The sequence below is a fragment of the Salvelinus fontinalis genome, chromosome 10 (genome assembly GCF_029448725.1).
Source record: "Salvelinus fontinalis isolate EN_2023a chromosome 10, ASM2944872v1, whole genome shotgun sequence".
In the NCBI taxonomy this organism is placed as follows: domain Eukaryota; kingdom Metazoa; phylum Chordata; class Actinopteri; order Salmoniformes; family Salmonidae; genus Salvelinus; species Salvelinus fontinalis.
In genome coordinates, this window is record NC_074674.1 from 10,785,121 (window position 1) to 10,811,997 (window position 26,877).

The 26,877-nt window shown below is 39.8% G+C and overlaps 1 protein-coding gene and 1 long non-coding RNA gene across 7 annotated transcripts; one reads left to right on the forward strand and one right to left on the reverse strand.

The window, feature by feature from the left end:
* Window positions 1-1,672: 1,672 nt before the first annotated feature.
* Window positions 1,673-3,007, forward strand: LOC129863605 (uncharacterized). The gene is made up of 3 exons (XR_008760985.1): window positions 1,673-2,254; window positions 2,505-2,666; window positions 2,819-3,007. It is a non-coding gene; the product is annotated as an uncharacterized LOC129863605 (long non-coding RNA).
* Window positions 3,008-3,452: 445 nt separating this feature from the next.
* Window positions 3,453-19,164, reverse strand: LOC129863603 (alpha-N-acetylgalactosaminide alpha-2,6-sialyltransferase 6-like). 6 transcript variants are annotated; one of them, XM_055935699.1, is made up of 7 exons: window positions 19,036-19,164; window positions 18,309-18,388; window positions 16,226-16,432; window positions 5,635-6,053; window positions 5,248-5,355; window positions 4,960-5,031; window positions 3,453-4,845 (listed from the first exon to the last, which is right to left on the reverse strand). In XM_055935699.1, exons 2-7 carry the CDS (start codon window positions 18,330-18,332, stop codon window positions 4,659-4,661), a joined length of 1,017 nt encoding a protein of 338 aa, XP_055791674.1. In that variant the 5' UTR covers window positions 18,333-18,388; window positions 19,036-19,164; the 3' UTR covers window positions 3,453-4,658. The 6 variants fall into 6 exon arrangements, with proteins under 6 accessions (XP_055791674.1, XP_055791675.1, XP_055791676.1 ...); XM_055935700.1 differs by having other exon boundaries at window positions 4,960-5,028; window positions 19,036-19,161; XM_055935701.1 differs by lacking the exon at window positions 4,960-5,031.
* Between the last annotated feature and the right edge of the window lie 7,713 nt (window positions 19,165-26,877).

Below are 26,877 nucleotides of genomic sequence, written 5' to 3' on the forward strand. Positions count from 1 at the left end.
GACAGCCCTGTGCCACCTCTGAAGAACAGGACAGCCCTGTGCCACCTCTGAAGAACAGGACAGCCCTGTGCCACCTCTGAAGAACAGGACAGCCCTGTGCCACCTCTGAAGAACAGGACAGCCCTGTGCCACCTCTGAAGAACAGGACAGCCCTGTGCCACCTCTGAAGAACAGGACAGCCCTGTGCCACCTCTGAAGAACAGGACAGCCCTGTGCCACCTCTGAAGAACAGGACAGCCCTGTGCCACCTCTGAAGAACAGGACAGCCCTGTGCCACCTCTGAAGAACAGGACAGCCCTGTGCCACCTCTGAAGAACAGGACAGCCCTGTGCCACCTCTGAAGAACAGGACAGCCCTGTGCCACCTCTGAAGAACAGGACAGCCCTGTGCCACCTCTGAAGAACAGGACAGCCCTGTGCCACCTCTGAAGAACAGGACAGCCCTGTGCCACCTCTGAAGAACAGGACAGCCCTGTGCCACCTCTGAAGAACAGGACAGCCCTGTGCCCCACTGAAGAACAGGACAGCTCTGTGCCCCTCTGAAGAACAGGACAGCTCTGTGCCCCTCTGAAGAACAGGACAGCTCTGTGCCCCTCTGAAGAACAGGACAGCTCTGTGCACCTCTTGAGTACTAAACAGCTCTGTGCACCTCTGAAGAGCTCGGACCACTACAAGGTAATTCAGCGTGTGCTCGTATTGCACTACCTCAAAAGAAACTTATACAATATTGGTTATTGAGATTAAATTACTTTTCTTTTGGGGCTAGTTTCCCGGACACAGATTGAGCCTAATCCAGGACTGCATTTACGTACATTAGAATGTTGGTGATTAACAGGAGAAAAAAAACACATTGTATAGTTAGTATTGCATGCTGTTTAGTACTGGTCTTCGCCTGCTTCACACCATCCATATGGCTCTGACCACATTTTCGGTCTAGCATAAATTGGCTTTTAGGAGATTATACATTTCCTGAGGTCAGTTAACATGACCATTATAACATTTGCTTTTAATTTAATTACAAAGTCTTAAATTCTGTGAAAAACAAGGTTTAAGCCTGTGTTTACCACAGACCTTGTTTTCAGTGTTGATCTAAAAAGACAATTTCCCCATTGGATTTGTCCAACGAACCATGGCGGAGTTTGTGCCATTACTAATGCTCTCTATAGCAGCTGGGTCTGGCCTACCTAGTTAATTGAATACAACATATTTTCCAGGGAGTGGTAGTCTCACTTCCCTTCCTTCTCAAACCTCATTGTGGCTGCTTTGTGTGATGTATTGTCTCTACCCTTTTGCCCTTTGTGCTGTTGTCTGTGCCAAATAATGTTTGTACCATGTTTTGTGCTGCTACCATGTTGTGTTGCCATGTGTTGCTGCCTTGCTAGGTTGTCTTAGGTATCTCTTTATGTAGTGTTGTCTCTCTTGTTGTGATGTGTGTTTTGTCCTATATTTATATTGTTTTTATTGTTTTATTTTAATCACTGGCCTTTTGCCTTTTTGTAGGCCGTCATTGTAAATACGAATTTGTTCTTAACTAGGGTAGGGGGCAGCATTCGGAATTTTGGATGAAAAGCATGCCCAAATTAAACTGCCTGCTACTCGGGCCCAGAAGATATGATATGCACATAACTGGTAGATCTGGATAGAAAACACTCTAAAGTTTCCAAAACTGTTAAAATAGTGTCTGTGAGTATAACAGAACTGATTTGGCAGGCGAAAACCTGAGAAAAATCCATTCAGGAAGTAGTTTCTTTTTTGGTTTTGTAGTTTTCTATTCAATGCCATTACAGTATCCATTGACTTAGGACTCAAATTACAGTTCCTATGCCTTCCACTAGATGTCAACAATCTTTAGAAATAGTTTCAGGCTTGTATTCTGAAAAATTAGGAAGTAAGATATGTCGGAATGAGTGGACCCTAAAGTGTCACAGAGCTTTTTCATGCGCACGACCGAGAGAGTACCTTTCTTGTTTACCTTTTATATTGACGACGTTATTGTCCGGTTTAAATATTAGCGATTATTTAGGCTAAAAACAACCTGAGGATGGAATATAAACATCGTTTGACATGTTTCTATGAACTTTACGGATACAATTTGGATTTTTTTCTGCCTGTTTTGACTGTTTGAGCCTGTGGATTACTGAAGGAAACGCACAAACAAAACAGAGGTTTTTGGATATAAAGAGACTTTATCGAACAAAAGGAACATTTATTGAGTAAATGAATGTCTGCTGAGTGCAACCATATGAAGATCAAAGGTAAGGGATTAATTTTATCTCTATTTCTGACTTGTGTAACTCTTCTACTTGGCTGGTTACTGTTTGTAATGATTTGTCTGCTGGGCTATGTTCTCAAATAATCGTAAGGTATGCTTTCGCCGTAAAGCATTTTTAAAATCTGACACCGTGGTTGGATTCACAAGAAGTTAATCTTTAAACCTATGTAAAATGTTTTGTTTTCTGAATTATTATAATGAGCATTTCTGTATTTGAATTTGGCGCCCTGCAGTTTCACTGGCTGTTGAAGAGGTGGGACGCTAACGTCTCACGTACCCTAGAGAAGTTGTTCTTAATGGACTTTCCTAGTTAAATAAAAACACAGGACAGCCCTGTGCCCCTCTGAAGAACCATTTTATCCACTGGCACAATGAATGTTTCCTCCCCAAGTACTGTGAGTACCCCTATACATTTTCTTTCATTACTATGAAGAGTCAATCACATACACGATCACATTATTACACATCAATGTGATTTTACTCCTTGCTTGGACTAACTCATTCTTTGTTCTTTTGTCTAACTGTGTGTTTTTGTTTGTCTTCCCAGTCAAATCCTGTCCTGCCCTTAGTGGAGGAGTTGGGCTCTTCTCCAACATCATCCATCCATTATTAACTTTTTTCTGCACTGAAGCCTCTGAACACTTCAAGCCTGTCCTGCACTGAAGTCAAGCCTCCAAACACCTACTCATGCCTCATACAATCACTTCTGCCCTTCCCAACAGTGTAAGTAGCTCTCTCATTCCCATTCCCCATAATATTTCTACTATAAAATGTCTTTAATAAACATTTCCGGTTAAAATAATTTGTCTTTGATGATTTTTCAAATGCGCTTTGTTGTTCGGTTAGAGCCTATACCGTGGTTCTTCCATCCTTCCTCACTCTTTCAAGTCACCAGCCTCCACTGGTTTCTATACATGGTAAGGAAAAACTCGGGGCCTGTTATCTTTCATTATATCAGATGGGAATTCAGCCTGACCTGTCTTTATTCTGTTTCTCTGATCCACCCGGTGGTCTTTTCCACAGGAGGTCATCTTGATCTCGATGTCCAACCTGAGGAAGACAATCGCAGCCACATTTCCAGACAAGGCCAACGGTTCGTAACAGGAAGTGGCCACTGACAAACCATCACTGAAAGGAAGTCAAAATGACTAATAATTCACACCTTTTATATACTTCTGGGATCAAATGAATGGACATTCTGTGCCATCAGCATTTTTTATTCAAGGATAGAAGATCACAGCACAAGTGAAGAATCATGAGATATTCTTGGTGGTACTCCTTGTCTTTTGTATCTGGTCAGTAGGTGTGTTCCATCTATATCCACTGTTACCCTTTTGTCTTATGTTTCTACTATCCCGTGTATAGGATTCCATGCAAATGTAAACGTCATGTACATGCATCTTTTTTCAAATGTTATTTGTTCTCAAGACACACATTACAGAACATTCATGAAGAATAACAAGTCAATCTGCACAATGCTAACAAACAACGCAATACATTCTTTTGGATCGTTCAAACTCTAACAGCTGCATGCCTCGGGATGTCACAGAGGTAAAGGGTCAAAGATGACGAGACAATGTTTGTCTGTGTCATGGTTTGACAGGATAAAATGAACTCTGCATCCAGGACAGCACAGTTGTGTGAATGCCTGAACCTCACACACCCCTACATTCAACAGGCATGTTATGATTCCATTGGGTTGGCACGAGCCAACCTATAGTGCTATAAATGTAAGCTTAAAGTGTTCTGATGTTGGCATTTTTACTGTGTTAAGTGAAAGCCACACAAGGTTTGATTGGATAACGTAATGCAACAAACATGTCACCTAATTTGAGCCATACTGTCTATAAGCATACGTCTCTGAAATGAATTCCTTTAACGTCTTGGATAATACAATCTCCCCTCAGTATGAGAAAGTTCATATTATATTGTATTATAACATTTGCTTTTGAGGACTTTTTTTAAACAAACATTAAAAACATGTAAAAATATTTTTGTTGTCGTTTCTATTTACAATAAACATCAGTTGCCCTATAATTAGAAATGTGTTTTTTATTTTATAAAGCTAGCTATAAAAAAAAAGCATAAAATCAAATGTTTCCAGGAGTTATAGTTGTTTTCTGTGTACAGCAAGAGTGTGGAATTTCATTTTTCTACTGTACACAGAAAAACAGCATTAACTCCTGTAAAACTTAGATTTGACACTTTTTTGTAGCTAGCTTTGTAAAATAAAAAACACATTTCTAATTTATATTACTGGTTACAAACCAAGCTCACAGCTTCATATGTGAAAGAAATACTTAGTCATCACAGGGCTACAGTAATTCCCAAGAACAATTACTACCATTCAGAGAAGGGGGCATACCTTGTGAGAGGAACCAGTCATCTCACCATGTGGGGTGAGTGAAGGTGATATTATACTGCTTGGCCCAGTGTGCAAACACCTGTTTCTCCGTGATGAACCGATGGTGGGGCCCCTTTCGGCCCTTCTCGTTCTGCAGGTAGGTGACACACTCTTCTGGGCCCCTGGGCTTGTAGTAGTGGTAGGGCATCTTCTTGGGCTGGGGCTTTTTTCTAGGAGAAGGGGCGTTACAAATGATTGCATTGACAATGTGCTCCAAGACAATCAGCATACATAATGGGTAGCAATAACTCTATGGCTCCTTTGTAGACAAGAAAGATAGATACCCGCACACAGTCGAATGCTCCCCTCGCTGTTTTACAGTGCAACGTTTCGACCCAAAAGTCTTCGTCATGCTTCTTTCATAGAAACACAATCATAATACATAATATTACATTGTTTATATGAAAGCAATCCTGTCAATTGCAGACAATGGTTTCATAATAACCAGTATTATAGATGAACCATTTGCTCACTGAACACATTTAGGATTACACAATGTAATAGTTTGATTTAGGTGATTGATAGATTGCTGTGAGTGATTTATCGTTATGTTTCGCCTTGTTCATACTCACCCACAGTGACTGGGTGGAACCATCCCGTACACTTTAATATTGTCACACATCTCTATGGCGATCACCATGGTGAACCAGCCAGTGCTCAACCAGGACTGAGACTTCGCTCTTTGGAAGGAAACCGTAGGATAAAATGTTAGTGAGAAAAAAATAATTAAGAAAAAAAGCTTTTGTATTTCTTGATAGGGGCATTTCTATCATTAGATGCCAGGAAAATCCTCATGTTGTGATCATCATCATTAAGAAATGTAATTAGAATTCAATTCTAATTTGTATTCATGAATTGAAGCTGAATTCCATATTGAATTGAAATTTCATGAAACTGAATTAATTTTGCATTATCCCCATTGTTCTATCCTCATTCCCACCTTCATCCCTTTTACCCACCTGTCTCGCCCAGTCTCTTTCTGAAAGAGTGTATCAAACTTATGCATCTTGCTGGGCGTGATTGTGAAGCTGGACAGGTTACTGTAGGTCATGCTCACTCTCTGGATCAGACGGTACAGCGTTCCTTTAGCTTCTCTACCAATCTTGGTGGGCGGTCCCCAGAATATGACCGCGGAGTTTGCTTTATGATCCGTGTGGTTGAGAAACTCGGTGGGCCGCCTGACCACCCTGAACACGCTGGAGTGGGCCACCACTCTGAGAGTGGTTCGGTTGCCCACGTCACGCTCGAACCCTGTCGTGGGGGCGTCATTCATACGGATCACACACTGGGTGCGGTCGATTTCCGGTCCGGCCCCGCTGCCCAGTACGTGGCTGGAGCTGGTCACCAGAGCACAGTGGTGGCAGTGCAGGGTCATATTCTGGAGAGGGGAATGGAGAAATGTCAGAAAATATATACAGTATATAATTCTCTTTCATGCGGGTCGTTCCATGAAATGAGTCCCCGTTTATCCATTTGATATTTAAGTAGAAATTGTGCACCAATATTGGATTTTAAAAGCCTGCTATATTAAATGAAGTGCCCTTTAATATAGACCACATGCAACATGCAATACATCTGATTTTTATGTGAATAATGACTTGCCAAAATGTATGTCCCTCTGTGCACTCTGATTTCTCGGGAAGATTTTAACCCACGTAACCCCAAAACTCTCATTTGAATATATGTTTTTTAAAAGATTTTCAAATTAAACATTTAACATCTAATAGTCAAATCATAGTTCAAAAGCAGGTGAGCTGTTTCTACTGGTGTTTTGTGGTGTAAAATTAAGTGGGTCGAGCATAACACGTCAACCCTTTTACCCATAGACAGACAGTTGCCATGACAAAGTAAAAAACAGGTTTAGATTTTTTTTCAAATTTATAAAATAAAAAACACATACCTTACTTACAGAAGTATTCAGACCTTTTGCTATGAGACACGAAATTTGGGCTCAGGTGTATCCTGTTTCCATTGATCATCCTTGAGATGTTTCTACAACTTGGAGTCCACCTGTGGTAAATTCAGTTAATTGAACATGATTTGTAAAGACACACACCTGTCTATATAAAAAGGACCCACAGTTGACAGTGCATGTCATAGCAAAAACCAAGCCATGAGGTTCAAGGAATTGTCTGTAGCTCTGAGACAGGATTGTGTGTAGGCACAGCTCTGGGGAAGGATACCAAAAAATGTCTGGAGCATTGAAAGTCCAAGAACACGGTGGCCTCCATCATTCTTAAATGGAAGAAATTTGGAACCACCAAGACTCTTCCAAGAGCTGGCCACCCAGCCAAACTGAGCAATCAGTGGAGAAGGTCCTTGGTCAGGGAGGTGACCAAGAACTTGATGGTCACTGACAGAGCTCCAGAGTACCTTTGTGGAGATGGGAGAATCTTCCAGAAGGACAACCATCTCTGCAGCACTCCACCAATCAGGCCTTTATGGTAGACTGGCAAGATGGAAGCCACTCTTAAAAACGCACATGACAGCCCTCTTGGAGTTTGCCAAAAGGCAGCTAAAGGACTATCAGACCATGAGAAACAAGATTCTTTGGTCTGATGAAACCAAGATTGAACTCTTTGGCCTGAATGCCAAGCGTCACGTCTGGAGGAAATCTGGCACCATCCCTACGGTGAAGCATGTTGGTGGCAGCATCATGCTGTGGGGATGTTTTTCAGCGATAGGGACTGGGAGATTAGTCAGGATCAAGAGAAAGGTGAACGGCGCAAAGTACAGAGAAATCCTTGATGAAACCTTCTCCAGAGCGCTCAGGACCTCAGACTTGAGCGAAGGCTCACCTTCCAACAGGACAACAACCCTAAGCACACAGCCAAGACAACGGAGGAGTGGCTTTGGGACAAGTCTCAATGAACCCGATTGAACATCTCTGGAGAGACCTGAAAATAGCTGTGTAGTGATGCTCCCCATCCAACCTGACAGAGCTTGAGAGGATTTGCAGAGAATGGGAGAAACTCCCCAAATACAGGTGACAAGCTTGTAGCATCATACCCAAGAAGCCTTGAGGTTGTAATCGCTGCCAAAAGGTGCTTCAACAAAGTACTGTAGTCCCGTGTGGCTCAGTTGGTAGGGCATGGCGCTTGCAACGCCAGGGTTGTGGGTTCGATTCCCACGGTGGGCCAGTACAAAAAAGTATGAATGTATGTACTTGTAAGTCGCTCTGGATAAGAGCGTCTGCTAAATGACTTAAATGTAAAATGTAAATGTACTGAGTAAAGGGTCTGAACACTTAAGTAAAGTAGATGCTTCCATTTTTTGGGTACTTTGTCGATTGATGAGAAAAAAATGATGTAATACAATTTAGAATAGGGCTGTAACGTAACAAAATATTGAAAATGTTAAGGGGCCTGAATACTTCCCGAACAAAACTCAATCTATCTTTTTTTATTTTTTAAATAACTTTCCCAAGGTAAACGGACTATTTCTCAGGTCCAGATCGTAGAATATGCATATAATTTACAGATTAGGATAGAAAACTCCAAAGTTTCCAAAACTGTCAAAATATTGTCTGTGAGTATAACAAAAGGCAAAAACCTGAGAAAATCTAACCCGGAAGTGATATTCTTTTTTAAAAATCTGTGTTTCCTGGCCAGTCTTTCTTCCATTTAAAGGGGTATCAACCAGATTCCTTTTCCAATGGCTTCCTCAGGCTGTGACCAGGCTTTAGACATAGTTTCAGGCTTTTATTTTGAAAAATTTACGAGATTTTTCAAAAGTAGTCAGGTGTCCTCTGAATAGTTCCTGTGCGTGAGAGGGAAGCTCTCCATTTTCATTTTCTCTTTTATTGAATAGGTTACGGTCCGGTTGAAATATTATCGATTATGTTTGTTAAAAACAACCTGAGGATTATAAAAATTATTTGATATGTTTCTACTACCATTACGGATACTTTTGGGAATTTTTGTCGAACGGAATGAGGCTTTGGTTTTCTGAGCATAACGCGCAACCTAAATGCCGTTTTTTTGTTATAAAAGTAATATTTATCGAACAAAAAGAACATTTATTGTGTAACTGGGAGTCTCGTGAGTGCAAACATCCGAAGATTATCAAAGGTAAGCGATTAATTTTATTGCTTTTCTGACTTTCGTGACCATGCTAATTTGGGGCTAGCTGTTGTAGCATTGATTGATACACTCACAAAAGCTTGGAATTCTTTCTCTGATGAGCATATTTTCAAAATCTGACACGATAGGTGGATTAAAAACAAGCTAAGCTGTGTTTTGGTATATTTAACTTTTGATCGCATGATTATAAATATTTTTTGTAATATTTTTGAATTTGGCGCCCTGCAATTCAGCGGTTGTTTAGGGAAATGATCCCGCTAAAGGGATCTGTGCGCAGAGAGGTTAAAAGTCTTATTGAAACATGTTCTCAATACATTAATTCCCTTCAAAACAACCAGTAATTTCCATTCTCAAACGTTAACCTGTCTAGGATGAGGGTGCCGCTAGCGGCACACCCCCCCCACATTCCACTGAAAAGGCAGAGCGCGAAATTCAAAAAAAATATTTTTTTAAAATATTTAACTTTCACACATTAAAGTCCAATACAGCTAATGAAAGACACAGATCTTGTGAATCCAGCCAACATGTCCGATTTTTAAAATGTTTTACAGGGAAGACACAATATGTAAAGATGTAAATCTATTACCTAAAAACACATTAGCATAATCCACCATCTTTTATTTGTCCACCAACACCAGTAGCTATCACCAATTCGGCTAAACTAAGATATTTATAGCCCCTAACCAAGAAAAAAACTCATCAGATGACAGTCTGATAACATATTTATGGTATGGGATAGGTTTTGTTAGAAACATGTGCATATTTCAGGTAGCTGGCATAGTTTACAATTGCACCCACCGTCACAAATGGACTAGAATAATTACAATGAGCAACGTGTTTACCTAACTACTAATCATCAAACATTTCGTAAAAATACACAGCATACACTAATCGAAAGACACAGATCCTGTGAATACAGACAATATTTCAGATTTTCTAAGTGTCTTACAGCGAAAACACAATAAATCGTTATATTAGCATAGCACATGTGCAAACATTACCCCAGCATTGATTCTAGCCAAAGAGAGCGATAACGTAAACATCGCCAAAATATATTATTTTTTTCACTAACCTTCTCAGAATTCTTCAGATGACACCCCTGTAACATCACATTACAACATACATATACAGTTTGTTCGAAAATGTGCATATTTAGCCACCAAAATCATGGTTAGACAATGAGAAATGTAGCCCAGCTGGTGAGAAAATGTCCGTGCGCCATATTAGACAGTGATCTACTCGTATACATAAATACTCATAAACGTGACTAAAAAATATAGGGTGGACAGCGATTGATAGACAATTTAATTCTTAATACAATCGCAGAATTACATTTTTTAAATTATCCTTACTTTTCAATACAGTTTGCGCCAAGCGAAGCTACGTCAAAAAACATGGCGTCCTAAGCCACTAACATTTTTCGACAGAAACACGATTTATCATAATAAAAATGTCCTACTTTGAGCTGTTCTTCCATCAGTATCTTGGGCAAAGGATCCTTTCTTGGGTCTAATCGTCTTTTGGTGGAAAGCTGTCCTCTTGCCATGTGGAAATGCCAACTGCGTTCGGGATGAACTGGAAGCGTGCCCAGAGATTCACAGCGTCTCAGAAATAAATGTCCCAAAATCGCACTAAACGGATATAAATTGCTATAAAACGCTTTAAATTAACTACCTTATGATGTTTTTAACTCCTATAACGAGTCTTAACATGACCGGAGAAAGATTACTCCCAACACTAATGCTTGGAACAGGTGCGGGTCGGTGTCCTCCACGCGCATGACGCAGCTGCAAAAGAGTGACTAGCTACAGGGTTTTTTAATTTATAGTGCCTGTGATTGCGCAATCGACCCCATTCAAATCGTCATCACGTAAAGGCATCCAGGGGAAGACGTAAGCAGTGTCCGTATACTCATAGGAATAACATTGGCTTTAAAACTGACTCCAGAACAGTGGCCAAAATTTCTGAAATCTGACTCCATGTCAGGGAAATTGCTGTAGAATGGGTTCTGTTCCACTTAGAGACAAAATTTCAACTCCTATAGAAACTATAGACTGTTTTCTATCCAATAATAATAATAATATGCATATTGTACGATCAAGAATTTTGTAGGAAGCCGTTTCAAAAATTACACGATTACCATAAATAGTGACAACAGCGCCCCCAGCTTTAACAGGTTAATGAAACCTCCCTGCAACCTAAAAATGTACATTCCCAGAACAGCTGAAATTGACCTTGCGTTCTCAGAACGTGTAAAAAACTTTTTGTTTTACCGGTCAGGAAGCGTATGGCTTTGTTCCCAGAACCAACCGGAAACCAAAAACGTTCCCACAACTTCCAAGGAACCAAATGTGCTAGCTGGGAAGCTTCCATTCCCTTGTCACAAAGGGATTTACAGCTGATTTTAAGTCAACCCTGCTACTTTATTTGGCACATTATAGGCACTTACTAGTCTTTTTTTTTATTGTATCTCTTGAGATGGGAAAACATTTTAATTATTAAGTTGAACATGTGTGTTGAGTTGAACGTTTTTCCCCCCCCACCAAGTTACACTACACAAAAGGGACACATTTAATGAAAGACCCATGCACAAATATGAACATACACTGCACATGTACTGTAAACAAGCACACCACAATTATACACAGCTATATGAACACAGTTGTATGGACTGTGCAACAATTGTACTTCATTTAGGACTTGATGTTCCTGCATTTTTTGTTTTTGGGCTGTGCATGATTGTGTCTATGAATCATGCAGTACGTAGCTACATTTAACCAGTGTTAATTTTTTTCCCACCGATACAACTTGATGCCGCAAGTGTGAGCGGGAACATGGTTCAAATTACACCTAGACTTTTGGAGGTGGCCTAAAAATAGTTGACCCTTTGGGGGAAGCAAATAGTAAAGTTTAGGCTTGTGGGTGGGTGTACTTTTATATGTTATACTGATTGTTACAAGGGTGCCCTGCACATTAATATGATTATTACCACCATATTATTATGGTGGGTAAGTTGAGCTAAAGGGATATATTGAGCCACTCGTTAATAGGAAACCATACATAAAATTAATAATTTGACCAAATATTTAGGAAGAGGTCATCATTCCATAGAGTCTGTGAAGGATAAAATCACATGGAAAAAGTGAAAGTTAGGTCCAAAGAATTTGTTAGAGGTTTTATGATGCTTGAATAAAAACTAAAGTAGATCATTTTAAGATTGTTCTGTACATCTGTTGGGGTCTCTATAAGCTTCAATATGAGGTCCTAAACCTAGCATGAAAGTGCATCCTTGCAGTGGTGTAAAGTACTTAAGTAGAAATACTTTAGTCATTTTTGGGGATATTGATATTTTACTACTTTTTACATCACTACATTCCTAAAGAAAATAATGTACTTTTTACTCCTTACACTTTCCTAGACACCCAAAAGTACTCGTTACATTTTGAATGCTTAGCAGGACAGGAAAATGGTCAAAAATCACACACTTATCAAGAGAACGTTCATGGTCATCCTTACTTACTTCCTCTGATCTGGCGGACTCAATAAACACAAATACTTGATTTGTAAATTATGTCTGAGCATTGGAGTGTGCCTCTGGCTATCAATAAATACATAAAACATCTTAGTATAAGCAATTTTAAATGATTTATACTTTTACACTTATCCTTAAGATATTTTAGCAATTACATTTACTTTTGATACTTAAGTATATTTAAAAACAAATACTTTTAGACTTTTACTCTAGTAGTATTTTACTGGGTGACTTTCAATTGAGTCATTTTCTATTAAGGTATCTTTACTTTTACTCAAGTATGCCTTGTAACTGTGGGCTAATATAGTAAATGTTTGCCATAGGGTAAGTTGAGCCAATGGCCTTAGGGTAAGTTGAGCCAATGGCCATAGGGTAAGTTAAGCAAATTGAAGTGTTTTCTACCCAGGCGTAATGCAAGGCATTATCACGGAGATATGAGGTAACAACAGTGCCTATGTTAAGAACTTCTTCAGGCTGCAGGGTGAATATTGAAAAAACTGGAAAATATGTGCACATTTTCAAACGGCCTCTTAAGAAATTTTTGATTTTACAATATGCATATATTTACTACTGTTGGATAGATAACAGTCTATAGTTTCTAAAAAGGTTTGAATTATTTCTCTAAGTCGAACAGAACTATTTTTACAGCCATTTTCCCAGCCGAATTGAGATTTCCAAAATGCGATGTGTCTCTTTAAGACCTTGTCTATAAAAGGTCATGACACTTAGGACCGTAGAAACACGTCATACGCCTTCATCTGGGTGTAATGCGGAAGTGAGAGTTGAAAGCAGTCGAATATCTCTTCCATGGACTGAATAACACACCTTCTTGTGAGACCTGCGCAGTTAAAAAAAAAATCCGGGCGGGAGGCAGAATTTGGACTCGGCTCCTGGAAGAAGCTCGATAAAGGTGAATATGATCTCTTGCTACGATATTATTTGATACATGTCACAAAATCATCCTAAAGTATGTTTTTTCAATATACTTTAATTATATTATTGCAATTTATTCTGGACTTTAGACGTGATGTTTTGGAAGAATTTTTTGAAGACAGAAAGATTAGCGCCGCACAGCCGTGGTGCTTGCTAACCAAAGAGGGAAATATTTCGTTCTGGAACCCAACTAAAGACTGTACTGGACATTGGACCCCGTTACAACATTCTGATGGAATATCAACAAAGATAAGGACCCAATTTGGGATGCTTTTTCATATATCTGTCGAACTGTGCTATGCTAACTGTGCTAACTGTGCTACGCTAGCGCTTGACTAGAATCAATGCTGCCGTATGCTAGCTTATGTTGTTAGCTAATATAACGATATATTGTGTTTTCGCTGTAAAACACTTCAAAAATCGGAAATATTGGCTCTATTCACACAATATCTGTCTTTCATTAGCTATCCACCATATGTTTTTCTGAAATGTTTTATGAGGTGTAATTAGTAGTTGACGTTGGTGTCTGTATTTTCTCTGGCTACTCCCGTCTGATTTCAGACTGTAGCTATGCTGTAGCAATGATGGTAGCATCAATGTAAAACTGATTTATAGCTAAAATATGCACATTTTATGAACAAAACATAGATTTATTGTGTAACATGTTATAGGACTGTCATCTGAGGTAGTTTTTTCTGGGTTCTTTAGGTTGGTTTTAGGTTATTTCGGTTGGCTTGTGCATGCTACTTGAATCATAATTCATACATCATAATCATAATCATACGTGTCTGTCCACTTTTGTATTTGGTGGTGAGCTAACATAAATATATGTGGTGTTTTCTCTGTAAAACAATTTAAAAAATCGGACATGTTGGCTGGATTGACAAGATGTTTATCTTTCAAATGCTGTATTGGACTTGTTAATGTGTGAAAGTTAAATATTTTTAAAAAATAGATTTTGAATTTCGCGCCCTGCAGCTGTTGTCATTTTCGTTCCGACATCGGGTTTGCAGCCCAAACAGGTTACAACTTCTCTGGGATAGGTGGGACGGTAGCGTCCCACTTGACCAAAATCCAGAAAAAATGTAGCGCGCCAAATTCAAATATATTACTATAAAAATCAATCTTTCATGAAATCACACATGAAAGACACCAAATTAAAATTACACATGTTGTGAATCCAGCCAACATGTCTGATTTCAAAAAGGATATACGGGGAAAGCACACCAAAAAATTATGTTAGCTCAGTACATAGCCACAGAAAAACACAGCCATTTTCCCAGCAAAAGATAGTAGTATCAAAAAGCAGAAATAGAGATAAAACGAATCACTAACCTTTGATGATCTTCATCAGATGACACTCATAGGACATCATGTTACACAATACATTTATGTTTTGTTCGATAATGTGCATATTTATATCCACGGATCTCGGTTTACATTGGCGCCATGTTCAGAAATGCCTCTAAAATATCCAGAGTAATTGCAGAGAGCCACGTCAAATAACAGAAATACTCATCATAAACTTTGATGAAAGATACATGTTTTACACAGAATTAAAGATACACTTGTTCTTAATGCAACCGCTGTGTCAGATTTTTTTTAAACTTTACGTAAAAAGCACACCATGCAATAATCTGAGACAGCGCTCAGATTTTACAACATTTCTCCGCCATGTTGGAGTCAACAGAAATACGAAATTACATCATAAATATTCCCTTACCTTTGATTATGTTCACCAGAATGCACTGCCAGGAATCCTAGTTACACAATAAATCGTTGTTTTGTTCGAAAATGTCCATTACTTATGTCCAATTAGCTAATTTTGCTAGCATGTGTAGTACACGTGTCCAAACGTTCGCGCAGATGCAGGCAAATGTCGGACGAAAACTTCAAAGAGTTATATTACAAGTCGAATAAACTGGTCAAACTTAGTAGAGAATCAATCTTCAGGATGTTGTTATCATATATATCCAATAATGTTCCAACCTGAGCATTTCTTCATGTCTGTATAAGTAATGGAATGCAAGGCAAAATCATGAGGAAAGCGCGTGAGCAAGAACTGGCAATCTGCCAGACCAGTGACTGAAACACCTCCCATCCGGCCCCACATCACACTAGAGGCTTCATGCAGCGTTCTGCAGACTGTTGACATCTAGTGGAAGGCGTAGGAAGTGCAAACAGATCCATATAATACAGGGAATTGAATAGGCGATGACTTTAACATTGACCATTCTCAGAATTCTCACTTCCTGTTTGGATTTTTTTCTCAGGTTTTTGCCTGCCATATGAGTTCTGTTATATTCACAGACATCATTCAAACAGTTTTAGAAACTTCAGAGTGTTTTCTATCCAATAGTAATAATAATATGCATATATTAGCATCTGGGACAGAGTAGGAGGCAGTTCACTATGGGCACGCAATTCATCCAAAAGTGAAAATGCTGCCCCCTATATCAAAGAAGTAAAAAAAAAAAAAAAAAGTTAGTATGTGTAAGTAAGTGTTTGTTATGTGGTAAGCCAGTGTTAAAATATGCTTAAAACTATTAAAAAGACAAAAAAGTGGTTGGGATTGTGTTAAATAGTGTCTGGGAAATAAAGATATACATAGTTTAAAAAGGTAGTGGTAATACTTAATTCAGTACTGACATTTCGGCTTAACTTACCCTGTGCCACAGCTCAACTTACCTCATACCTGTAATGTTTATATTAATTCTTGAGGGATACACAACATCCTGAAATACGTAGATATCTTTGTTAGAAACAATACCATGTTTCCCTAGACGGCTCATTTACCCCACTCTCCACTACCTGTTTGTAGTGTACTGTCTGTTCTGATTAAATACTTGTTCTGCCCTATGAGCACAAGATGTTGAAAAAATATATATTTTTGGTTGAGCTCCCATGTGTTTTATATTAGAGTGGCCTTCTTGACCAGGTCTCCAGGATTAAATAGAGGTTCCATAGAATTTCTCTGTAATTCCAACCCTGAGTGTGAGTTACCTTGTTTCCATAGACAGCAACATAGCCCTCCTTCCCTGCCCATTTCTTGAGGTTGGTGACCTTGACGGCGTGATGAGGCGTGGACGCCCTGAAGGGACTGTATAAGGGGCTGATGTCGTTGCCACTGTTGGAGCTATATAGGATGAGGAGGGTCATCAGGAGGAAGATGGCTCCGAAGATCACCATCTTCTGGCTCTGCTGCCCTTGCTGGAAAAGATGAGGGGGTACATGTAAATTATACACATCAATAGTTATTGCTGTGTTGTATGTTATTCTTTAGTGACAGACTGTTACAGCAAGGTAACAAATCGATTAACTGGCCAGCGTGTACACTGTATTTGGTTCTGGGTGCCGAGATCAATGTTAGTGCTTTGTTGTCGATCTGACTGTTCAAATAAGGCTGTTCAAATCCCATTTGCAGGGCAAACTGGTGACTTACAGTGCATTCAACTCCTTGACTTTTTCCACATTTTGTTATGTTTACATCCTTATTCAAAAGTTGATTAAATTGTTATAAAAAACTATAATATATTTTAACTGAAATATTACATTTACATAAGTATTCAGACCCTTTACTCAGTACTTTGTTGAAGCACCTTCGCCAACAATTACAGCCTTGAGTCTTCTTGGGTATGACACTACAAGCTTGGCACACCTGTATTTGAGGAGTTTGTCCCATTCTTCTGTCCAGGCTCTGGCTGGGCCATTCAAGGGTATTCAGAGACTTGTCCGAAGCCAGTCCTGCATTGTCTTGGATGTGTGCTTAGGGTTGTTGTCCTGTTGGAATGTGAAGCGTCACCCCAGTCTGAGGTCCTGACCACTCTGGAGCAGGTTTTCAAAAAGGAATTCTCTGTACTTTGCTCCGTTCATCTTTCCCTTGATACTGATACTAGTCTCCCAGTCCCTGCTGCTGAAAAACATTCCCACAGCATGATGCTGCCACCACCATGCATCACCGTGGGGATGGTGCCAGGTTTTCTACAGATGTGACGCTTGGCATTCAGGTCAAAGAGTTTGATTTTGGTTTCATCAGACTAGAGAATCTTGTTTCTCATGGTTGGAGAGTCCTTTAGGTGCCTTTTTGCAAACTCCAAGAGGGCTGTCATGTGCCTTTTACTGAACAGTGGCTTCCGTTTGGCCAGTCTACCATAAAGGCCTGATTGGTGCAGTGCTGCAGAGACGGTTATCCTTCTGGAAGGTTCTCCCATCTCCACATAGGTACTCTGTAGCACTGTCAGAGTGATCATTGGGTTCTTGGTCACCTCCCTGACCAGGGCCCTTCTCCCCTGATTGCTCAGTTTGGCTGGGCGCCCAGCTCTTGGAAGAGTCTTGGTGATTCCAAACTTCTTCCATTTAAGAATAATGGACGCTACGGTGTTCTTGGGGACGTTCAATGTTGCAGACCCTTCTTGGTACCCTTCCCCAGATCTGTGCCTCGGCGCAATCCTGTCTCGGAGCTCTACCAACAATTCCTTTCACCCCATGGCTTGGTTTTCACTCTGACATGCATGGTCGACTGACAGGTGTGTGCCTTTCCAAATCATGTCCAATCAATTAAATTTACCACAGGTGGACTCCAATCAAGTTATCGGAACATCTCAAGGATGATCAACTGAAACAGGATTCACCGGAGCTCGATTTCAAGTCTCATAGCAAAGTGTCTGAATTCTTATGGAAATGTAATATGTTTTATACATTTGTAGAAATGTATAAAAAACAGTTTTTGCTTTGTCATTAAGGGGTATTGTGTGTAGGTTGATGAGGAACATGTTTTATTTAATCAATTTTAGAATAAGGCTGTAATGTAACAAAATGTGGAAAAAGGGGTCTGAATACTTTCCAAATGCACTATATTTCAAGTTCAGGTTTATTAGGCATCTTTGTACCATATGTGACATACATAATGTTATGCTATAAAATTGTACAAAACATAGGCCTATTACGGACAGTGCATCAGTAATTATACTTGATAGAAAATTCTACAAAAACAGTTAATTGAATCTAGAAATAAGCTTTTCAGGTGCCTTGTAATTATCTTTATGAACAGTAACTGAGGGTGTATCAATACTCAGAATTAACTTACCTTGTCAACTAGCCTCAGCCCCATGCTTCTAGATCAGGCTGAGCTACATCACATGTTATGTGCTTTTCTGGTCACCACCCCTGTCAAGAGGCAGATGATCCATAGTGAATACACACTCTAAATCTTTCATAGGCTGCTATGTGCGTGTGCTTACATTGTCAATACCATGTCACTAATCCTGTTGTAGGTCACAATTGTCATGGGAAATAATATGAAAGCAATATATTGTGCTGCAGAATAATCTATTGTGCTTATTGCATTGCAAAAACACAAGGAAAATAAAAAACACATTGTGGTTGTCAAATTCTTGAGAAGTGTGCAATTCCGACTGATATCATCAGCCTAGGCCCTATCTGTTTTACAGAACAGGTGCAGTGGTTAATCAAAAACCCCTGGTTTAAATAGAAAGGGATATTTGTTGCGCCCACTTCATTTTAGCGCACTGAAATCTGTTTGGACAAAACTGCTAATCCGAGCCTATTGAAACATATTAAACACTACAATCCAATAGAATAGAATAGAATAAAGCTATTACTATGGGAGACATGACAATGTTCCGTCAAAGACCTAAACCAGTTGCCTCACCGCTCACGCAGCCAGCCATCAGAGACGATTCGTGTTGACACCATACATAGCTTTATTTTAAACCATAATAGCGGAAAATGGCGGTCATTCAACAATAACAGTGGATTAATGACAAAATGTAATGGAAACGAGGGTTGCTTACCAACTCAGAGTTTTATCCATATGAGATCCGTCCGTGCACCATTGACGTTTGATATGTCAGCGCTTGCCCCATCTTCCTGCACAATTGTAGGAGGGGACTGGCTCCCCAGCTAGCACATATTGTTCATTGAAAGTTGTTGGAACGTACGTTTTTGGTTTCCTATTGGTTCTGGGAAAGAAGTCATACGTGTTTTGACTGGTAAACAGAACGTTTTTAAACATCCTGAGAACAGAAGTGAAAATTCCGCCTGTTCTTGGAACTTAATTTTTAGGTGCAGGGAGGTTCTGAGAACGTTTTACTATGGTTCCCTGAAAGTTTTCCTTCTGAGGTTTTAGTAACGTCTGAGAAAGGAAATTATAGGTTATTGGAGGTAATTAAATAACGTTATGAGATCTTTCTCTAAATGTTGTGAATGTTTTGAACTAAATTTAAAGGATATATGGAGGTTTCTTAATAACTTCCTTAAAACTTTCACAGAATGTTTCAGTAAGACTTTTAATAATACTGATAACTTAGTTTAGGTTAACTGCTTTGAACTTCAAGCACAAATTAATTTGGGTAGGCATTAATCATGCAAACACATTGTTTATTGTGGCATGGCATCAGTGAGATTTCAACCAATGCTCTTCTTTTCTCTATCCATGGAATTAGTCCACTGCGCCGCCAGCATGGAACTAGCATGACATGGTTTTTAAAAAACTCATACAAAGGTGTTAATTTAAGTCTATTCAAACAGACCCTATTTCAAAGGAAACAAGCACTCATTAAGATCAGGTGTGGCCAATTAGTGAGCCCGACCAACACACCAAAACACACTTAAGAGAGAGTTTTGTTGACGCTGAGAATATAATTTAAAAAGTATTCACAACCATTAACTTTTTTTCACATTTTGTTGTGTTACAGCCTGAATTTAAAATGGATTAAATTGAGATTTTGTGTCACTGGCCTACAGAGAGACTAAATAGAACCATGACAAAACCTGACGAAAATGTTATGCTGAAAGACTGAAATTCCCACAGAAGAACATTGTTTGCTAATGTTCTCTTACCTATTTGAGAACATTCTCAATGTCAAACCAGTTGGACAACATTCCTAGAAGTAATGAAATACCAATAAAATAACGTTCCTTATTAAATGTGCCGAGAATGGTCCGAAGCTAGCAAGTATCCTGCACCATTTCTAGAAAGTTGTGGGAAGGTTGTATGCAAAATAACCATAGGACAACCATGCTCTTAACAAGCTCTGAAACATATGGTTCACAGAATGTTATGTGCTAGCTGGGTTGCGTCATCAACATTCATCACTGCAGTGGAAATGCCAGGGATTTCTTGTCTATAGCTGGTGGGTTTTAATTATTGCATATAATTTACAGCACTGTCAGCTCATACAATAAATACAGTATATTATGTATGGTATAAGAATGTGATAATCATGGTGACTGAGCAATTCCTGGGTTGTACGTTTGGCAAACAATTAGATATGAATGAATAATGGGCCATTTTGTATTTATGTAACAATTTATTGATTATTAAGATGTTTAGAAATAATTTATGAAGACACAGAAGCTAGTATTTGAGGATAAATTGCAAACAACATTGAGCACCATCAACACTATGTGGTCTCTCATTAAACCATATCAATATGTGTTAAGATCACCCGCACAGCTGATCTCAATTTCTACCACTATATGCCACCATATACCACTCCCTAAAGAGATAATCTACTGTGGCAATTTAGGTTACTCTACACATTTTATCGATGTAAAGCTTGTGTTGGTATATTTACTTTTCATTGGCAATTCATTTAATCCATGAATAAAACTTGCCTTAATACAGTATGGTCATATCTTATCAAAAGAGTAAAATAGTATTCCTAAACTGTCTACATCTAACATTGGTAATTTAATTAAGCCACTAATGAGTTATTGAGTTAATATAATCAGTTTTCATTCAATTATAGTCTAATCAATTTATGTCAAATGACAAATTATATTCTAATGTGGCCCAAACATAGATGTCTATAATATACTGCATTCGTGTGCTTTACTGTACAGTAAACTCGAGTGGAGTATAGTTCAATACAGCAAAGTAGAGTACCGTTCAGTGCAGTACTCTACTTTCCTGTATTGTACCCGAGTTCCTTACATTTCACTGGGTCTGTAGTTTTACATTCAATAGTTTCCATTAATTACCAGCCTCGCTATTTTCAATGTTCCTGCTGGATCGATTTTTCACTGGGGCCTGGAGTAGAGAACCTAGACACAGCTGTCTGGTATCTACCTCATTTGACACAGTAACAACAGGAGATCAACTAATCTGCTGGGTTATTGTTGCTGGTTTTTGGTTGCAAAGTTTGTTTTCACACGCAGTGGCATGTATTCTCCCGTTCGTAGCGTTTTAAGAAATCCAGCGCTAACCTGTGTTATGTTCTGCCTGTTGGTTGCAATTGACCCTGAGAGTGTACAGAATATATTCATTTTTAAATTTAACCAGGCAAGTCAGTTAAAAACAAATTAAAGTACTTAGTTGAATGTTTTTCTTCCTTTTGTTTAGTCTGGTGTTGTTTATTGTTGATTGCTGATTGTTTGTTAGTTTCTACAATTGTAAAGCTATGTATGTTTCGTGTATAATTATTAAAGTAGAGGAGTTAGTTAAGGCAAGCAACATTTCAACACATTCTTTTCACATATCCTGTGTAGAAGTTTATTTATAAACTGGGTGGTTCCAGCCCTGAATGCAGAATGTCTGAAAACCTTGGTATATCAGACCCTATAACACAGGTATGACAAAACATTTATTTTTACTGCTGTAATTACCAGTGTATAATAGCAATAAGGCACCTCTGGGGTTTGTGATATATGGCCAATATACGACGGCAAAGGGCTGTATCTAGGCACTTCAAGTTGTGTCATGCAAAAGAACAGCCCTTAGCCGTGGTATATTGGTCATATACCAAACCTCCTCGGGCCTTATTGCTTAAATATACATTTTCACCTCTGCTAAATGGAAACTGTTGTCCACTTTTCTGTCCCATTTCCTTAATATGTTCTAATTCGCGGTGGAAATCAACACCCATGCCCCCACACTACAACCCTCCAACCCTCCTGTTGCTGCCAAAGAACTGTCTGATACAGTTGCACCCCAGGAGACCAGCTACACCCCAATCCCCAACCAGGTTGAACCCCCAATAAACCCCACCACCCAGGAGACCAGCTACACCCCCATCCTCAACCAGGTTGAACCCCCGATAATCCCCACCACCCAGGAGACCAGCTACATCCCCATCCTCAACCAGGTTGAACCCCCAATATCCCACACCGCCCAGGAGACCAGCGACACCCCCATCCTCAACCAGGTTGAACTCCCAATATCCCACACCGCCCAGGAGACCAGCGACACCCCCATCCTCAACCAGGTTGAACCCCCAATAATCCCCACCGCCCAGGAGAGGTAAATTTGCAGTACATTGAAATTCCTGTGACTGTATTTACAGGCTAATCCTAGTGCAACACCAATTGTAGTTAACTTGCAGTGCATCGACCGTGTAGGTAAAGTGGCAATATGTAACTTTTTGGGTGGCCCGACCAAATTCACATAGAAATGTTAGTTACAGATCATCATTCTACTTGAAAGCAAGTCTAAGAAGCAGTAGATTTGTTCTACAGTGTGCGTTATTTCTATGCTCCCCATTCTTATGTTTTGTTATTGAGTCTTTTACAACAGCTTCAAACAGTTCTTCATTTTACCTGTGCCTTTTCCAATATAGTAAAGCTACAACATTCTGTTTGGAACAAATTAATGCAAATCTGAGATTTGAAGGTCACTTGTTTCCTTGTCTTTCTACTGCAAGGATGTTAGTTCAATGGATAAAGGTACTGGATCATTTCTTTCCAAATACCACCCTATTCCCTTGAAAGTGCACTACGTTTGACCAGAGGCCTAGGCACATAGTACAATGTTGATATATTAGTTATGAGCAGTGGATTGGGCTGATCAACTTTAGTACTTAGTGAATGTCTGATGAGTAAAGAGAAAAGAATCATCAAAAGTGATGAGAATGGAGCATTTTGGCCGACTGACCTTGACCTTCACAATTCATATCCAAGTTTATTATAGGCTAGGCACAGCTAGGCTATATATTATAATACATAAGCCTATGTGTATATCAACACAGCTTACATAATGCATATATTACTTTCCCTGCATTTTTTCTGTTGGATATAGGCCCGAGTCATATTGACAAGCAGCACGTTTACCGCATAGAGGCATACCGTCTATCTGCTTGGTATCGAGGCTAAATGTCCACGGAGAATATTTGATTAAGATGAAAGTGAAATCATTCCACAACAGCTTTTCTTTAAATAGACAGTGAGAATACATTTTCATCATTGTTGCTTATCAGGAAAGTTATGTGCCGAGGACCATGGCAATAGAGGTGCGGTTATAAGGGCATGCGGGTAATGACTGTTGAATGTCTATTTTTTTACTTCTAGAAGCGTCAATATCGATGTAACAACGTTTATATAAGCATTTCTATACATACACTTGTTTTCTGCCATGAACCTTTATACACCCCTAGGAAACCTTTGTAAGAGGTCAGGTCTGGTCATGGAATCCCCAAAAATATGTTTTTGTTTTTTGTAGCTCAGTTTTATGGCTTGGCACAAATAATCCTTTGCATGAATCCGACATAATTATGCAATCCCATACCCCTGGTGGCCATGGGGTGCTCAGTAGCACCACCAACAGTTGACTTTCTCCCAAACTTTGATGATTTTTTAATCAAGAATAGATTAACATATACAGACATGATTTGACATGAAGGTTCAGTAAGGGGACCTCAAAAGAATCACACGTGTCAAGCTTAAATAGTTATGGCGAAAAACACATTTCAAAAAGTGCACTACTTCAGACATTGAATTGGCATGTGCTGATGCAGTACAGTGTTATGTACGTCCTAATGAATGTATATATCATTATACACATCAATTAAAATGATATTGGCTAAGATAATGATAAAGAACAAACTGGTTAGGAAGAAAACTACAACATGTCGCAACATTTGTAGTTCACAACTTTTCCGGTTTCTGTAACATAAAAATGTATCTGTTTCATCAATTATTTAATAAAATCCAACAATGTATACGACATTCAAATGAAAGTAACATTGCGCAAGAATAATTTATGAATATTTTAAAAATGTCATCTGAAAATTCAGAAACATTAGTTTATTACGTCACGGGCATTGCGATGCACATAACCAAAACAAACTGACCGAAAGACCAAACCGAAGACATAGCCAAACGCTGTGACAACACAGATATATGAACGTGCCTGTTCACAATTCTCCCACTATGTCAAACCTGCCTGCATAAGTGCAATTTGTTTCTTAAAATTTTAATAATACTAACATGCTCCGCTGTTGCTAATAGTCGCATTAAAAGTATGTCACTTGCCTGCAACTGGCCTGGTCAGGATGGGACAACACTACAGAATGTTCACAAGCCACATGCGAAAACCCACAGACACTCGGCTCACCCGTGGAATGAGTGACTCATGCTAGTGTGTTTACATTTACTTTGTTTACAAACATCGGAGTAGAAAAGGCTTATATTTTGGGTTCTGATGGGGTACGGCAGTTGAACTATGTTTAAGACATTTATAAATTATATTCTTCAAGAATCCAAAAGTGGATGTAGCAACTGCATATTTGCTATTTAAAGAGGTGTATCGGACCTGGTCATGTAACCGGGCAAAAGCAGTTACAGACGAGCGCTCTTCTCAGATATGTGCTACATGATCACATTGTCAACAAGGAAGAAACATACGTTTATTTTCCATAAAATGTTCAAACTATTTTTCCTTAGGAAGGCAGATAAAGCACATGTGCAAAACAAATGGAATAATTTTTCACCTAGTGCAAACTGCGTCCACCCAAACGAACACCTTCAGTCTGTGATAGATTCCTCGTCATCAGAGCTGCAGTGAATGCTGTCCTCTTCCAGGAGGTCATCTATGAAGTTATTTTCAAGGAGGGAGGTGTCTTGACCCATAGCTTTGCTGTATATCAGTTGGACAGAGTCCTGGTCTCTTCTGAGGCTTCTGACTCTCCTCTGAAGCATGGAGAAGAGAACTCTGCTCCCAGCTTCCGACTGATTCAATTGCCAGCCTAACACCAAAAATCGGAATGTGTAGTGTAAATAAACTCAGCAAAAAAAAGAAACGTCCCTTTTTCAGGACCCTGTCTTTCAAAGATAACTCGTAAAAATACACTTCAGATCTTCATTGTAAAGGGTTTAAAAACCGTTTCCCATGCTTGTTCAATGTACCATAAACAATTGATGAACATGCACTTGTGGAACGGTCGTTAAGACACTAACAGCTTATAGACGGTAGGCAATGAAGGTCACAGTTATCAAAACTTAGGACACTAAAGAGGCCTTTCTACTGGCTCTGAAAAACACCAAAAGAAAGATGCCCAGGTTCCCTGCTCATCTGCGTGAACGTGCCTTAGGCATGCTGCAAGGAGGCATGAGGACTGCAGATGTGGCCAGGGCAATAAATTGCAATGTCCGTACTGTGAGACGTCTACGACAGCGCTACAGGGAGACAGGACAGACAGCTGATTGTCCTTGCAGTGGCAGACCACGCGTAACAACACCTGCACAGGATCGGTACAGCCGAATATCACACCTGCGGGACAGGTACAGGACGGCAACAACAACTGCCAGAGTTACACCAGGAACGCACAATCCCTCCATCAGTGCTCAGACTGTCCGCAATAGGCTGAGAGAGGCTGGACTGAGGGCTTTGTAGGTCTGTTGTAAGGCAGGTCCTCACCAGACAACACCGGCAACAATGTTGACTATGGGCACAAACCCATCGTCGCAAGACCAGACAGGACTGTCAAAAAGTGCTCTTCACTGACGAGTCACGGTTTTGTCTCACCAGGGGTGATGGTCATATTTGCGTTTATCGTCGAAGGAATGAGCGTTACACCAAGGACTGTACTCTGGGGCGGGATCGATTTGGAGGTGGAGGGTCCGTCATGGTCTGGGGCATTGTGTCACAGCATCATCGGACTGAGCTTGTTGTCATTGCAGGCAATCTCAACGCTGTGCGTTACAGGGAAGACATCCTCCTCCCTCACGTGGTACCATTCCTGCAGGCTCATCCTGACATGACCTTCCAGCATGACAACGCCACCAGCCATACTGCACATTCTGTGCATGATTTCCTGCAAGACAGGAATGTCAGTGTTCTGCCATGACCAGCGAAAAGCCCGGATCTCACTTGAATCGGATGATGAGGGCTAGGGCCATTCCCCCCAGAAAGATCCGGGAACTTGCAGGTGCCTTGGTGGAAGAGTGGGGTAACATCTCGCAGCAAGAACTGGCAAATCTGGTGCAGTCCATGAGGAGGAGATCCACTGCAGTACTTAATGCAGCTGGTGGCCACACCAGATACTGACTGACTTTTGATTTTGACCGCCCCCCCCCCCCCCCTTTGTTCAGGGACACATTATTCCATTTCTGTTAGAACTTGTTCAGTTTGTCTCAGTTGCTTAATCTTGTTATGTTCTTACAAATATTTACACATGTTAAGTTTACTGAAAATAAACACAGTTGACAATGAGAGGACGTTTCTTTTTTTGCTGAGTTTACAATGAAGTATTCCTTAAATACAATAGCAATTGCAGGGTGCCAACATAAATTGTACATATTAATGAACGTTCCCCTACTTTGCCTGCTTAGGTCAAGTGCCACATGTGAAGCAAGGTCTTGCACATTCTCCGATTCCCTCTGTGTTTGCACAACTGAACAAACACAGATAGCAAAACAGA